The following is a 15,915-nucleotide window of genomic DNA, read 5'->3' on the forward strand; positions in this document are numbered from 1 at the left end:
TATTAAATAAAAGCAAGGGGTGGATTTTAGCTTTGCAGTCATGTTAGTGAGGTTAATGACAATGTGCCCATCTGGAGAAAATGGCTGAGCATTGCACTAAGCAGATGGCTGCAGAACTTTTCAGCCCTAGCAGCTAAATGACAGGATCGGGATGAGAAGAGAAGGCCGCTGTGGGACACAGAAATGAATATTGTATTAGTGTTCTGTGTTATGGCTTGGATCTCAGTTGCATTAGGTATTTCTTTTGTGTGAAAGTCTATCAAGCCAAAGAAGGGGCAGGATGTGTAGCAGCCTGAAAGGAATGTCAAAATTTTTCCCAGTAGGAAACTTGTGAAGCAGTGTAGCAAGTAAGAAATAAGGGACGCTCATCCATTCCATCTCTAGAGCTCCGCTGAAGAAGCTGCCTGGGCTAAGAGGGAAGAATTGGTGTAGAAATTCCAGTTAATGGAAAACTCCGTAGCATATTACCAGCCAGGTAATGAAGATTTTTCTCATTGAGCAGCGTGGTTTTCTCTAGTAACAGGAGTGTTTTAATCTTTTATCAGTTCTAGACAAAGTGTGACAACTGCATTTGAAGTCAGAAGGCCAGTTATCTACTGAGCTGATCAAATCTTCAGTGGGTCAAAGCAGTTACTCGAGGAATGCCTTGCCAGCCTTTCTGTCTAGTTTTATTGCTGCTGCGAACTTCTCTGTCATGTTCAAACACGACCTTTCTCTAGTCCTGTTCTGGGCTAACTGAAGGAATCTCACAAGCTTCTGAATAAAAGCTTGGGTGCTTGAATAACAATTTTTGATGGTGGTACTTCTTGCGTGAACAGACTTCACACCCCATCTTTGTGGTGGGGGAGAGTCTCTTATGCTGTGTATATGTATTAAATATGAATATATGTTATGTACATTTAGCTTGTGTGCAAGGCATGGTGTTTGATTGAAGTATCAGGCTTGTATGTGTTGGCAAACCCACAGATAAGTCCCCATCTGTTTTGAGGAAGAAGGCAGTAGGAGCTTCTGATGGGCTTCATGAGTTGCCATGTTGCAGTCTCGCTTTCTAGCCATTGTGTGCTGTGCTGATAGTGGCAGCGTAATTCTATTTCCTATCTTTTTTCTTGAATACACCTGGATTTACCTGTACACGTGCTCAGTAGCAAGCCTCATGTGAGAGGAAGGGTCTTTATAGGAGCTAAGAAACAAGTTGAGTGAAAGAGAAATTGTCTTGTATGGTTGCAGACAGATCCACAGTATGTAGCTGAGCATCATTAATCAGATTCCTGACCTACTGAAAGCAGAGGTGGCCTCAAAGTGCCCTGTGGCCACTGGAATTTTATGAATTATTAAATGGAAGAATGTCCATATTGTTGAGTTTAAGAAACCGTGATACTTCTAGCTCAGAGCTCACAGTAAGAAGGTTGGTACAGTTAGCTTCTCGATGTCAGTGTGAAGACAAGACTGAGCTACATCATTGTGTTGAGCACAGGAGGTGACTCCTGCGTGCTTTCCTTAGAGTGCAGGTGATACAAACTTGGAAGGCATTTGATATAGCAGGGGACTGTGCTGCCATCCAGAGACCTCGACAGACTGGGAAAATAGGCTGATGGGAATCTCATGAAGTTCAATAAAAGGATGTGCCAAGTCCTGCACCGGGGCAGGAATAACCACGTGCCCTGCTACAGGTGTGGACTGACTGCCTGTAAAGTGGCTTTGCTTGAAAAGGACTAGTGGTCCTGTGGGAACCAAGTTGAACAGGAGCTGGCAGTGCGTCCTTGTGGCAAAGGCGGACAGCGCTACCTTGGGCTGCGTTAGGAAGAATGCTGCCAGCAGGTTCAGGGAGGTGGTTTGTCCCCTTGATTAAGCTCTGGGGAAACCACATCTGGAGTCCTGTGTCTGGTTCTGGGTTCTCCAGTAGAAGGAAGGCATGGCTGAATGGAGTGGGTCCAGAAAAGAGCCACAAAGACTGTCAAGACTTTGGAGCTGTGTGGAGAGGGTGAGAGACCTGGGATTATGTAGCCTTGGGAAGAGAAGGCTCTGAGAATCTTATTGGAAAGTATATAAATGCCTAATGGGAGGGAGCAAAGAGGATGGACCCAGACTCTTCTCAGTGGTATCTGCTGAAGTAACAAGAAGCAATGGGCACACACTGAAATACAGGGAATTCCCTTTAAACATCAGAAAACACTTTTTACTGTTGGGGTGTCTGAACACTGGAACAGTTGCCCAGAGAGCTGAGGTGTCTTCATCCTTGGAGGTAATCAAAACCCATCTGGACATGGCCCTCAGCAGCCTGCTCTAGCTTGCTCTGAGCAGGGCATTGGAAGTAGATGATCTCCAGAGGTGCCTTCTAACCTCAGAGATTCTGTTGTTTGGCGACAGAAATATGGAGTAATTTTCCCTGTGGTGTAAAATTATAACTACATAGTATGAAGGAGCAAATTTCCTGAGAATACTATTTGGCATTCCTTCCAAGTGACTTGTGTTAAGAGTTCTGGGCATAATGTTTCTTCTGGGACAATATCCCAAATTCTAGATGCAGAAATGCTGCTGAACTTCTGCATTTGGTTAGGTGCTGTATTTTTGGAATACTTCCTCTTAAAAATATTGTCTGTTGGAAGGAGAAGTATAAAGTGTCCAAGTTAAAGGAAGTCTATAGCAGTGATTATCCTATTGTTTATGAGGCCCTTGCAGCACATCCTCATGCAGCTGGACACAGGGGTTTTTGCGCTGTACTGAGGTCTGCTCAGGTGAATACAGTAAATGTTGGCAGTCTTGGTTCTTAAGCATGACTCGAATGTGGTGCTAAGCTGATTGTCCAGTGTGGGTTGTGATCTTTACTATCCTGTAACGTCTGGGATTTTACTAAGAAGAGGAAGAGGATTTTTCTTTGGAAAACTTTATTTGGCTATGTTTTACTATGCATGCCTGTTAAGTTTTCCTGGGTATTGAATGTAGGGCTTCTATTTTCTACCCTAGGAAGTCACAACACATCAGTCTCTTTTAGATACAGTAAAATCTGTTACCTTAGTTCAAAGTTACTCCAGCAGAATGAATCCGAGCACTGGTGGCTTACTAGCGTAACGCTGCTGCTTCTGAATTGCTGGCCTTGTGCTATTTGTGACAATTTTGATTAGTATATTTAAGCTCTTGTGCCAATCTGATGTGTTGCTTATCTTAGAATTTGCAAAGATAGTCTTGAGAAGTTGTGAAGGCTGCAGAGAGCTTTTCAACTAATGCGGCTTCTTGGGGAACAGACCGCAGAGCTGCTTGTCTTCTGTATGACGTACAGGACAATGTCGGCGCCTGTCGATCGTTGAAAGTGGATTCTAGCAGCTGTCACTCAGGGTGGCACATCAGTCTGCTTTGCTGAGGTGTTGGAGTTGTGCAGTTGCATCAATGCTTCTGCTAGCTAAGGGGAGGGGTTCTTATGTTAGGAGAAGCCAGCCCCACAAGACTGTTTTGGCAAGAATCAATACCTGTTCTACATACTCAAGCAATTAGTATTATGGTGCCTTCAGTGCCTCCCTGTGCAGTCTGCTGTTAAACGGTTGCTCTGTTAAGCTTTTCCAGAACAGAGCACGCACTGATGTGGATATATTACACTGGAGGACTGGTTGGTAAATGGATTCCAGCAGAAAGCATGTACCTCTCTTTCAAGGATTTTTATGTAGTGATATGTATGTACCGCTTGGGACTTGGGCGTTACTGGCTTTGTAGGAGGCCCTTAATGTGAACGCTGAGTGCTGCTTTTAATTTCTTCTGCTCGGTCCTGTGCGGTAAGGAAGGCACAGACGGGAGTTCAGCTGGGCTCTAGGTAGCTTGATTTGCTATTGCGGCATTCCTCGGTGCTGGTGGGAGAGAGAGACTGATGACTCATCAAGTCAGGTGGTTATGCCTCTGCTGTGTGTCAGAAATTTCTTTCCCCTCTGCAGCAGCCTTTCTCATCCCTCTGTGTAGGGGCACTAGAAGGACAATTATTTCTTAAGTGGTGGTGCTTCACTGCTGAATTCTGGCCTTGCTTCGTTGGCCTGTGGATTTTTGTTACTCCCTGTTTCTGCAAAATAAGGTAAGAATCTGTGTTTATATGATAAAACAGTCATGGATTTTCTTCCTTGCTGCAAGAAGCCTCCTTCTAAAAAATTTCACTGGAGCCTTAATTTTGAAGAGATCTTTGTGGTAGGCAGTTCATTGTGTAAATTCTGGATCTGATCAAATGTTTGAAGCAAAGACAAGGAATGGTAATAGAGAACAGGTTTCTCCAGCCTTGAGAGCAGGACATTTATATTTTTGTGTCGCCAAATTGCCATGCTGGGAAGAAACCAAGATAGAAAACTCAGGTCATTGGCCCTTTCTTGTTTAATTATGACTATAAAATTACTGTAATAAATCACCTTGCAGTCAGAGACGGTTCTGCAGCAAGTAATATTCCGATTTCTTGATTAGGCAGAATATGACCATGTCACAGTTTAAGAGCATGTTTAAAATCAAGTGGTGAACTGTTTAAGATGAGGAAGATTCCCGTATATAAGTTGTAAAGGATACAAGATGCTTCTTTGCTCCTAAGGGAATCAAAGTCAAGCTAATATCCTGTGTAGATGTGCTGGTGGACTTCTGTAGGAGTGGATTGCATATAGTGCCTGTGTTGGCAAGAGGCCTCTGAAAGGCTACAAGAGCTCAGCAGATTTCTAAAATGGCTAGCTACCACAGCTTCTGCAGAAAGTGCATACTGCCTGCACACACATGATGTTATGTTTAGCAAATACTGATGTGCTTCAGGGAATTTAATTTCATCTGAGTACTGGCAATGAAAGCATTTAACAGCGTAGGTAGGTAAGGCAGCATTTTTGCCCTCAAGAACTTTTCCATATAAAATGAAAATCAGTAGTACTAATACACAAGCACGAGAAAACTATGCAGAGATAAATAACAGCATTTCTTTTTCTGAGTTTGTATTCAATGTTAAAAGATGTGTAGCCCCTTAAAAAAGAGGTCAGCTTTGCTGGGTGAGCACTGGCTTTTTAGACTGTGTGTACTTCGTCTGGAGGTATATAGGAGATGGAACAAAGAAAGGTGAGGAAGAATTCACCGCAACTTTTTTTTACACTGGAAATAGTTAATAGGGGTGTGTTTAAAAGCAGTTGGTGCAGATGCTAAAGATCATGGCAAAGACATGGTTTATTGGTGTGTTGCTAGGTGGTCTAGCGGAGAAATCCTGTTCCCTTTTAGTTGGCTTGGCCAGTAGTTTGGGAAGGTGGCTGTAGGAAGGGAGAGGGAGCAGAGCAGCCCCAGGAACAGGAGAGGCAGGTGTTGGGTGTCAGGATGTTGCCATTTTAACTGCAGAATGACTGTTCTGAGGTTCTTATTTGCTCCCTAAAAGATAAACAGTTGCTTCAAGCGGTGGGCAGCTGACCTGCAGGTTTTAGATATGAAGAAAAGTTAATTTAAATTTAAACTTAAACCGGCCAGTGTTCTTCCTGCTTTTCCTTGCCTTTGTAAATTGACTCTTACATATGGGATCCTGTGCTGTCCAATTGTCAAACAGCGTCACTAGTTCAGTTGTGAGAATTTGGTTTAACTCTCTCTTTATTGTGCTTCTGTAGAAGATTTTGGTAGTAGGACTCTTAGAGATTGTTCTGTATGGTATGTTGAAGTAAATGTTTTGGGCTGCTTTTTTCAGTCCGAACAGCAATTGTGCTTGAGTTTTGCAGTGAAATTGTGAAAAGCAAAAAAGGTGAGGTGGTTATGTTAGTCCGATCAGAACCAGCTCTTACCAGCTGTTCAGGAGCTGCAGATTGCTTTGTGGGGAACTCCCCTCTGCCATTTGTCAGAGGAGACTTTTGAGAAATAAGCAGTGAAATTAAAATTGTCTTCTGTGCCTAAACAACAGGCAGCTTAAAGGATAAACTATCATTATGGAAAGAGCAGATACCTGACATAGCCTTTGAGCTTGAGAGCAGTTAGCAGTTCCACTCCAGGCTGGTGGTGACTGAGTCATGATCAACTGTTGGGGTGGCTGTTGTGAAATGAATCAATGCTACAAGTAGCCATGTTACACAATCCACTCCAGTGAGACAAGGAGCCTGGAAGAATCTCTTTCTTTAGGATAAATAGGAGTTTGGAATTGTCAGAGATCCTTTTCTTACAGAGCAGAGCCACTGATTTAAAATATTTAGATTGGTAAAGAGGCTGAGGGGCAGAGGGCTTGTAGGATAGTATTAAAAAACTGGAAGACAGTCATAAGATTTTAAGAATAGCAGATGCTGGCTACCTACTGCTCCTGAAAAACAGGCAGAAAAGCATCCTTTAATGATGGTGGAAGGGGTGGCAATGTAGTTGTTGTCTTGCTCATTGTGCACGGGGCAGGTATTCAAGCCTGACTATGCCTCTATTTGCTGCCTTGCAGAAGATGCCGGGTTTGGTTAAGCTTCTCGCAAAGACCATGAATATCAGCAGATGCCTCACACGGTTCACGTCACCGAACCACAGGCTTTTCTGGATAGGCCCTGTTGATACGCATTGTATGCTGGGGCTGCCATACGGCACCTTTCACCGGTGCTGGGTCATAAATTTGTGAATGCAGTAGAAATGGGCAGAGAATTGCCTTACAGTTCTCTAACACTAATCAGTTTCCAAGGTAACGCAAAGCATGATAAGGGTTGACAAAGCAAAACCATTAAGTACTCTTATTGGCACCAGCAGGACAGCCCAACTATAGATTACAGGGACACACATGGATGCAGGAGGTCTGTTTCTAAAACAGCTTTTCCTGTGCCAGTTGGTTAGATTCTCTAGCAGTTACTGGTGGGAGATGTCAGTCTGTTGTTTAACTGTTGCAAGTTGTGTTTTTTGACCATTTTTCAGCACAATTCTGTAATGCTCCATGGGTTTCACTGAGAGCAAAGATTGCGCAATACCTAGCTGTGAGACATTTGGAGAGGACTTGCATGTTTGTGTGCTGGTGCTTGTGAAAATGTATGTTTCTTCCTCTGATTGTTCTGATGCAGGAGTGTAAGATAGCAAAGATAGAATTTTCCCAATTAATATTTGTAGTATTGCTTTTTAGAGACTGGTGGTAGTAAAGCAGCCCCAGAACATTCTCTTGCTTACTCAAAATCATGGAAAACTCCATGTTATGAAGGAGGGTAGATGAGATGTGGAAGACAGAAGAGATTCTTCATTGTTTAATTATCTTGTTATTTGGCTTGAAAACAGTCCAGCGGTGTTACAGCATTTTTGGAGTGTAACCGATTCACTCAGCGGTGTTTTGTGGAGCATATTATGGAGTGATGTTCCTCCCCTGTGTTTCTGCAATAGGGGATCTTAGTTCTTTTGTTTGTTTAAATTAGTTACTTTTTAACTTTTTATAGCTTTAAAATCAGTGTAGTTAAGGTGCTTCAGGCTATATAAGTTCAGTTTTCTTCAGTTCAGAATTCTTTCTAACTGGAAACAGGGAGAGAGCAGAGAGGAGAAAGAGGAGGAACTTATTACCTGTGTGTATTCTTCAGGATTGACTCTTTTCTTTTTTCCTTCCGTACAGTTGAACAGGCAAAATGGACTTCTCCAAGCTACCCAAAATCCGTGATGAGGACCGAGAGGCTTTTGTTGGCTATGTCCATGGAGTCTCGGGACCTGGTAGGTATTATTTTGTAAAGGAAATCATAGTTTCTGTTTCCTCTAGTGTCTTGTTAATCTTGTTCATTTGGAAATGGAGAAGTATAGTAGAGCTGTGGGTAGTGCTTTTTCTTTTTTGAGCGGAGCTTTTTAAGAAGAATCACTAACTTAGTCTGATAAAATATTAAGAAATATACTAACAAGATGTTACTGCTAATTAATCTTATTTAAAGATTTAATGAGCAGAAGCAGGCTGAATAATAATAATAATAAAAACAAAAGGTGGTAAGCTTTCTGGATGAGATAAAGCTGCTGGTCAGAATTTGCAGGCCCAGTGTATTAAGCTTCTCTAAGAGGGTGTGAGATACATAGTCCATTCTCACTGAAATGCTGTTTGACCCTGTGCTCTCCGGAATACTCAGTCCCCTGCCAGTGTAAAGCTGTTCTGTGTTACTGCACCGTGGGCTGGAGGAGCTCAGCAAAGAGCTGCAAGGGTCAGGGAAGGTGGCAGAGTGTGGTGGTAGTGCAACTGGGAGGAGGAGGACGACTCTTCCTCCTTCTTTTTCAGCTTCAATAGTTTCTTTAGGCTTTGATGGTAACAGCTTTTGAATACATGCAGACTGTGCTGGCTTTTCTCCCTCCTGCATCTCTTCAAGGAGTGAAGGAAAGAATGGGAATGTGAGAACAGAAGAATAGCATCTGGTTTTGTTAATGCAGCTTATTTGATGAACAAAACTCCCTTGGCTCCCGTCTACCTAAATAAATGCCTGTTCTTTAACTGCTAGTTCCTTAGCTGCAGAAATGGAGAAAAAAAAAAAAAAAAAAATGTAAACTGATATAACTTTCTTTCCTAAGAAGTGGAAAAAGTATTTTTGTGTAAATACATGAACCCTGTGTGCAAGATTGATATTATAATATCAAAATCACAATAAATTTTATCCTAAAGCAGCTAGGCCTCACGTATGACTTGCTGAAATCCTAACTCAAAACGGTAGGAGGTTTCAGGCTCAAAACATGCTGTAAAACAGTCTTCCTCTGTTGAAAGTTGAGTGCCCTAAGATATGCACAACTTTTCTACAAAATAAAATATCGAAACAGTGTTTCCTTAAAAGCTTTGTAGGCATCTGCCACTCTAGATACAAGGGTACGTATGTATTGACTTTAGCTGGCGCCTTGGCTTGACCTATGCATTTGTGTAGTTATGTGAGCATACAGATGCTACCAAGGTAAATGGAAGTTTGAGTAACTTGAAAATGCTGATCCCCAACCACGGGTTTATGTAACTATCAGGTATCGGAATGTGGCCCAGCTAACTGAAAGGGAGATGTGCCTGTGTAACACAAAGTTCACTGTGTCTCTAAAACCCTGAACATTCGCTGTCTGTCAAGAAAGATAAGAGAAATTATGGCGTGAATTGTCTGTGAACTACTGCATTCTGATAGTGTCCTCTTATGGAGCATAAAGGAGCAGCGTGACAAGTATAGGGAAACTTTTTCTTTTGGCTTTTAAACTAGAAATGTCAGGATTTGTGGCAGCCAAATTTTGTGAAATCAAAAATGTGCTTTTGATTTGAGTGAATACCAAGCTTACGCTGTGCAGTTCATACTAACTTCCAATAAGTAACTTTCCTGAGCTACAGGAAAAATAGTCACTTCTGTGCCTGTCTTTTACAGTGGTCACGGCATGCAACATGGCAGGTGCTGCTATGTACGAGCTGGTACGAGTAGGCCACAGTGAACTGGTGGGGGAGATTATCCGACTGGAAGGTGATTTGGCAACTGTTCAGGTGTATGAAGAAACGTGTATCCTTTTCACTGATCCCTCTGGGCCTGCCAGGCTGTGCATTCCAGAACACGGTGGTGGTTAGGGTGAAGGTGATGAACAAAGCTGACTGGAACCAGCGCTTGTTGCTTCCGGTGCCAGCAGGACATCTGTTCTGCACATCTTTTGTAAATTCTGGTGGTTTCGAGGTAAATCTTATCTTGCTTGGCTGTATACTGAGGTGACCTTTTTTTTTGTTTTAAGTAGAAATCAAATAATGTACACGCTAGAATTTAAGTTCATTGTAATTTAAATATTACAGCTCTTTGTTAAGGAAGTTGTTTGACAAATGTCAATGCTACCAATCAGTATTTGTTGCATTTTTTTCTTTGCTTTTGAAAGCTATGCTTGTGTAACACTTGAACAGGAAACGTAAAGCGGGCAGGATGCTGCCTTCTGGGCAGAGTATTTTGCCAGATGTAGTCGTTTACAGTTTTGCTTCTGCAGTGTGCTTGCAGAATCTTGGTTCATCTAGGATGCAGCATGTATTCTAAAATCTAGTTTAAATGTATTATTTATTACACATATATGAGAGAATATCAGAAAAGTAGTCATAAAAATTGAAGGCAGACCTTTTTTTTTTTTTTTTTACATGCTTTTAAACTTTAGAGTTGGCTCTGTATCTGTAGAGGATAGGGAAAAGCCTGTGCTGGCTCCCAAAGCTTTGTTCTGAGGAGCTGGGTGGTAAACTGGTGAGTAGCTCCTGTCTGTACATAATATTTATCATTTTAGGTGTCATCATCATTGTAGTATCTAGTAGCCTTCCATCACTATACAGAACGGGTTTGAGTATAGTTTACTCTTAGGTTGCTGATGAGAGGGCTTTGACATAGGGCTCTCTGAAGTCAACTTGCATACAATCTCCTGAGTGTTGCGTAGGGTTTTGGGGGTTTCTTCTGTATTCTAGCAGGGCCTTTTGCCAAGCGGCTGGTCCTTTGCAGAGAAGTCCATTGTGCATCTTCGGAACTTAGTGCATAGATGTCTACATTTAGCCTGTACCCGGGGCTAAACGTAACAGCTGCTCTATCACCCGATGAACCCTCACCAGTCAGGGAGCGGAATCAGGGAAAAAGGAGAGAGGACCCGTCGGTGGAAGTACAACAGATTTAATGGAACTGCCACCAGTACAAACAGAAAATACTTAGCCAAATTAATATGCTGTTGTCAGAGTAGTCCTCAGCAGAGGAGGAGCAGGAGGAAGAACCCCAGCAGGAGTAACCTCGCAGGAGCTCCCTCTCCTCAGCAAATCTCCTCTCTTTGTAATGACTGTGACATTATGGTATGGGCTACACCTGTAGTTAACTCAGGTCAGCTGCCCTGGTGGCTTGAAACTGCTAATGGATAGCCTATGATTCTATCCCAGCCAAACCAGGACAATAGACTGGACAACTTGATACCAGACAGGAGGGAAATAATGCTGGTCTTGGACAAACTCCCTTAAAATTAGATTGCCGTCAAAAAGGCTGTGCAAGGCTCAAGGTCAAAACAGTTGTGCTCTCATATAATTTTTCACTTCAGAATTTGTTATTTCATAGTATTGTCTGACGTTAACAATTAAACCTCTTTTATAGGTCTGAAGATTTAAGAAATGCCCAGGGTTTTGTCACCCTGCTGCTTGGCACTCCAGTAATCTCATCCATCCATACAGTTGACTTGAACTAATGCTTGTAAAGTAGAATATTTACCCCTCCTTTGTCTCTCTGGAGGATGAGCAACTTTGTTGGTTTAGTGATTTCGGCTTGAGTTTAGTATAAAGCCTACATGCTTTTCAAATGATAATGTGTGATATAGTAATAAAAATATTGCGTTAAAGTCAGAAAAGTGGTTTGAGAGTATGATGTTTTGAATGTGATGCCTTCTGCCCTGTTTTTTTTTTTTCCATTTCTCTGGATGAACTTTTCCTCAGCCATCTTTAGCTGGTGTCTCTGTAGGAGATCCTGTACTCCGTACTGGCAAACCCCTGTCAGTGGAACTAGGGCCTGGCATTATGGGAGCTATTTTTGATGGTATCCAGAGACCTCTCTCAGACATCAGCACTCTGACCAAAAGTATCTATATCCCCAGAGGTGTCAACGTGTCAGCTTTGAGCCGAGATGTCAAATGGGACTTCACACCTTCCAAAAATCTGCGGGTAGGTTCTGATAAACCTGTCTTCTGCTCTTGCTCCTCTACCTCAAGAGCTTAGGGTTGGAGCAGAGTGCCAAGGCTGTGACTGCTGGGAGCTAAGGTTAATGCTGTATTTAAGTTTGTGAAAAGGGGTGCTAGGAGGCAGTAGCGATGTCTGAGGCTGGATGGGGCTCACTAAAACCTACTCAATGTGACTTACTGTGTGTTGTCGCTGCTGCATATGAGAAACTTGCAGTTTTAATGTATTTGCAAAACCGTAAAGAAGGTAGTGGAATTGCACTAAGCATTAGTAGGAGCAGATGTTACCTGAGCAAAAAGAATGACTGCAGCACACATTTTGTGAACATTGAAGATAGCCTTAGAGCTGGAAAATGTCACAGCTTTAGCCCTTGGCAGCATCCTTTTTCAAACGTTGCAGCTCAGCACATGCTATTCTTTCTCTACTTAACGCATTTAGCTGAGACGTATAAAAGAAACCAGGAGAATCCCTTGCATCAGTCAGCAGTTGCTACTGTCTGAGCCTTGAAAGGCGCCTGAGCCCAGATAGTGTTGCTAGCAATGTGCTGTTAGTGTAATGAGTTATGTAAATGGCCTACTGTGCTGTAACAATGCATTTATAAAGGAACTAATCACAGTGCTAGACTTAATAGCTGTAGTTATTTTATACAGTTCTTTGTCAAGGTTCTTTTTTAAAACTGGAATTCTCACTTATGACTATAGACCTGTTCTGATTTTAGGTTGGCAGCCACATCACTGGCGGAGATATTTATGGTGTGGTGAATGAAAACTCCCTCATCAAACACAAAATCATGCTGCCCCCACGGAACAGGGGTACAGTTACGTACATTGCTCCACCAGGAAACTATGACACTTCAGTAAGTCCACCAAACAGCAGTTGCTGGTATATTCCATGCCTCTTTCATAAGGTTGATGTACTCTTTCTGTTCTGCATGATGCCGACTAGAAAGTGTTTCTTGCAACAAGATGTCCGAGTTAACGATCGCTTCTGCTACCCTGCCTGCAGGGATTACATGGTTATCTTGTGCAGTTACTTTCTATGTATGTGGCTTCCCTATGGCACTTCAGCATACAATGTCTGCTGACCTCTGTGGGGATCTACAGATTCGTATGAATATGTAAAATTCAGTTGCTCTTCAAAAGCATATTTTTAGTTGAAGCTTCATCTTGCACTTTTTTCCCCAGTAGCCTCGTAAATAAGGGAAAGAGCCTTCCCTCAGGAGGGGACAGTAGCATGTTGAGGTTCTGAGCAATCTGTGGTGGTATCAAAGACCTAGATGCACAGAGTAGCTGAGGTGAGATTTTTGTGTGCTGGTCCAGTGTGCAGCTGTTTGCTTACTTCAGATGCCTGGTGCTGTCTGTTAGGATGTTGTCTTAGAGCTGGAGTTCGAAGGTGTGAAGGAGAAGTTCACTATGGTCCAGGTCTGGCCTGTACGTCAAGTCCGTCCTGTTACTGAGAAGTTACCAGCCAATCATCCTTTATTAACGGGCCAACGGGTCCTGGATGCCCTCTTCCCGTAAGTACTACCTTTTATTTTCTAGTATGTGAGAAATCTCTCTTTGGGGGGGGATAGGTGAAGGGAGCAGGCCTTTTTTTTTTTTTTTTTTTTTTTTTAACAGGCAAACAGACCCCAAGCTTTTACTATGTATCATAGTATAATCTCAAAAAATATTTAGCCTGATTCCTCATAATTCTGTATGTGGCAGGAGAACCTACTAGTGGAAGAAGGAACATAAGTTTAAGAAGATAGTTCTAGTGCATTAATCTAGAAAAGAATGGACAAGTATAAACTTAACATAATCATGCCAAATCTATGGAAAGGCTGAAAATTTAAAGCTTGTTATCTCCATTTGAACACATAAGTAGGATCTCTTTCCATGATTTTGAGGATGTGTAGTTCCCAATGATTTGGGGATTGTCACTTATGAAAACTGTTGCACTTAACTGTAACACAGAATGCTCACTTAAGCAGCTAGCTTCCAAGACACTGAATTCGGTCATTTTGTTCCTAAAATATTATGCTGATTATTCTTATAATGTACAGCTAAGTACAGTTGTTCTTTTCTTAGCCTTTGCATTCCATTGGTGCTTCCAGCTGTGAAAACTGCTGTTTCAAGCCAGAAAGTCTAGCTGTTGTACCGGCATAGCTCAGGTACTTCAAGGACAGGAGAATAAAAGGATAGTTTATTCCCTTAGTCTTTTGGTTTAGTGAAATACCTTTGTGCTTCTCACCCAGAACACTGAATGTGACTCCTGTCGCTCTACTTTTAATCAGGGAGTTTTATTGGAAAACATATTCTAAGATGAAAGAGAGCTGGCTTTGAGTTCCTTGCAAATCAGAGTCCTTTTTCTTTACTCAGGTGTGTACAAGGGGGTACAACAGCGATTCCTGGGGCATTTGGTTGTGGGAAGACTGTGATCTCTCAGTCTCTCTCAAAATACTCCAATAGCGATGTCATCATTTATGTAGGCTGTGGAGAACGAGGAAATGAAATGTCTGAAGTGCTGAGAGATTTCCCTGAGGTTAGTATGGAAAATTCATGGAGACTAAACCTTCTTGGGAAGACTTGCTATTGTACTGGTGTTGTAACTGGATAAAATATCATATTGGTAGAGTGACTTGAAATTATCTTCTTGCCTGCCTGCTCTAAGTTCTGGCTGTAGTAGCAGAAATCCCTTTTGGCTCCCTCAGGAATGGTTTTGTGGCCCCTCAGTAAATGTCTGGACTAGTTTTTGGGTGTACCTTCTAATTTGTTTAAAATAAAGCTAAGAAGAATGCCAGGGTGTAATTTAGCACAGTTATAAGCACCTTACCTTTCTCTGGTGATGTCTCTAACTTTTCTAGCTTAACCATGCATAGCAAATGCAGCATTGATATTTACGGGGTGCAAGGTGGTGATACAGTTACTGGATACTAGCTTGACACGTTAGGCTTTGGAATATCTTCTGAAGGAAGTAGAAAATGTCTGGTTTAAAAAAAAAAAAAAGGCAACAGGTTTATCAATCCTTCTACCTACTGTTAGTGAACTAGTTGTGGCACAGTCTTCTGTAAAATATGGGAAAGAAGTTAGTCTGAACTGTTAGGTTGAAACTCCACTGTCAGAAATAAGGGGTAAAAGGCTGGGGCGTGTTGACTGATTGATTACAAGATGAGAAAGTCAAGCTGAGGTGGCCATGAAAAAGGCAAATCCCAGGATATTTGAAGTGGAATTCTGCACAAACGTCAGCATGTGCATTCTGTTGTTCGGGTGCTTGTGAGGCTTCACCAAGGTTATGTCTGTGGTTTTATGTCCAGTTGCCAAAGACAAACTTGGATCTATGTAGATAAGGGGGAAAAAAAGCTCTCTGATTCCTAACAGATTTGTGGCAGGAGGCTAAGATTTTTTGACTCTTCCAGCCTAGTAAGCTGAGAGAGGATAACGTACTTCCTGATGCAGTGGATTTGTCATTAGTTATTTGAATGAGATAAATAGGAATTTGCCAGTTGCAGAAGATGAGATGAGGCTGAGGCACGTACATTAAAGAGTTAAGCTGTGTGCAGCCTGAAAGGCAAACCAGCATAGTATGTTGAAATCTTGAATCTAGTCTCTGCTCTTGGTAGAGTAGCTGTGAGGAGAGTATCCTGATACAAGGTGAGTAATACAGTAAAACAAAACAAAACAAAAAAAACACAACCAAAAAAAACCCAGAAAATTGTGCTACTGTTACCTTTTTCTTTTCTTGCATTTTTAGTTAACAATGGAAGTTGATGGCAAGGTAGAAAGCATCATGAAGAGAACAGCTCTGGTAGCAAATACCTCTAACATGCCTGTGGCTGCCAGAGAAGCCTCTATCTATACTGGTAAGATTTACAGGAGACTGGAAAAGGCTGTGTGTGTAGAGCAAGCCATCACGCTCTAGTAATTTCAGTTTCCGAGATGGTCAGTACCAAGAAACCTGCTTAGTTTCAGAAGTCAACGCTTTTGGGCCTTGCTTGCACGAAGTCGTAGTATCTTAGTTGAATTTGGCTTGCTTGTATATAATTACAACTTCCAAATATTGAGTAAATTTTGTTTATAAGGTGAACTTACTGCACCAGCTGTCATGTAGTTTTTCTCCATGTGTTAATTATGTAAGCTTTTGTTTGTGAATAGCTTTTTGCTGACAAGTACAGCCATTTAATGGGCAGGAATAATACTATCTGAGATGGCAAGCTGGTCTTCTTTCCTTTGCAGACTCTTGGAGGTCTTTGTTAAATTCTTTTTTGTGACAGATAATTAAGATAAAACATGACCTCTTCTCATTGTTATATTCTGGTAGTTTGAAAGGGAAGGAGACATTTTACAGTACGAAAAGGCTTTGTTCGTGGT

General features: G+C 41.9%; 1 protein-coding gene across 3 annotated transcripts in view; it reads left to right on the forward strand.

The window, feature by feature from the left end:
* ATP6V1A (ATPase H+ transporting V1 subunit A) overlaps positions 1 to 15,915 on the forward strand; it is a 31,876-nt gene that overhangs the window by 5,360 nt on the left and 10,601 nt on the right. For all 3 annotated transcript variants that reach the window (XM_086478266.1, XM_086478274.1, XM_086478282.1), the window contains exons 2-8: positions 7,526 to 7,620; positions 9,273 to 9,401; positions 11,337 to 11,551; positions 12,285 to 12,422; positions 12,931 to 13,082; positions 13,927 to 14,089; positions 15,299 to 15,407. In XM_086478266.1, coding sequence (XP_086334392.1) covers positions 7,539 to 7,620; positions 9,273 to 9,401; positions 11,337 to 11,551; positions 12,285 to 12,422; positions 12,931 to 13,082; positions 13,927 to 14,089; positions 15,299 to 15,407 — 988 coding nt within the window. In that variant the 5' untranslated portion in view covers positions 7,526 to 7,538. The remainder of the gene's footprint in view (positions 1 to 7,525; positions 7,621 to 9,272; positions 9,402 to 11,336; positions 11,552 to 12,284; positions 12,423 to 12,930; positions 13,083 to 13,926; positions 14,090 to 15,298; positions 15,408 to 15,915) is intronic.

Source organism: Leptosomus discolor, chromosome 1 (genome assembly GCF_034619465.1).
Source record: "Leptosomus discolor isolate bLepDis1 chromosome 1, bLepDis1.hap2, whole genome shotgun sequence".
In the NCBI taxonomy this organism is placed as follows: Eukaryota; Metazoa; Chordata; class Aves; order Leptosomiformes; family Leptosomidae; genus Leptosomus; species Leptosomus discolor.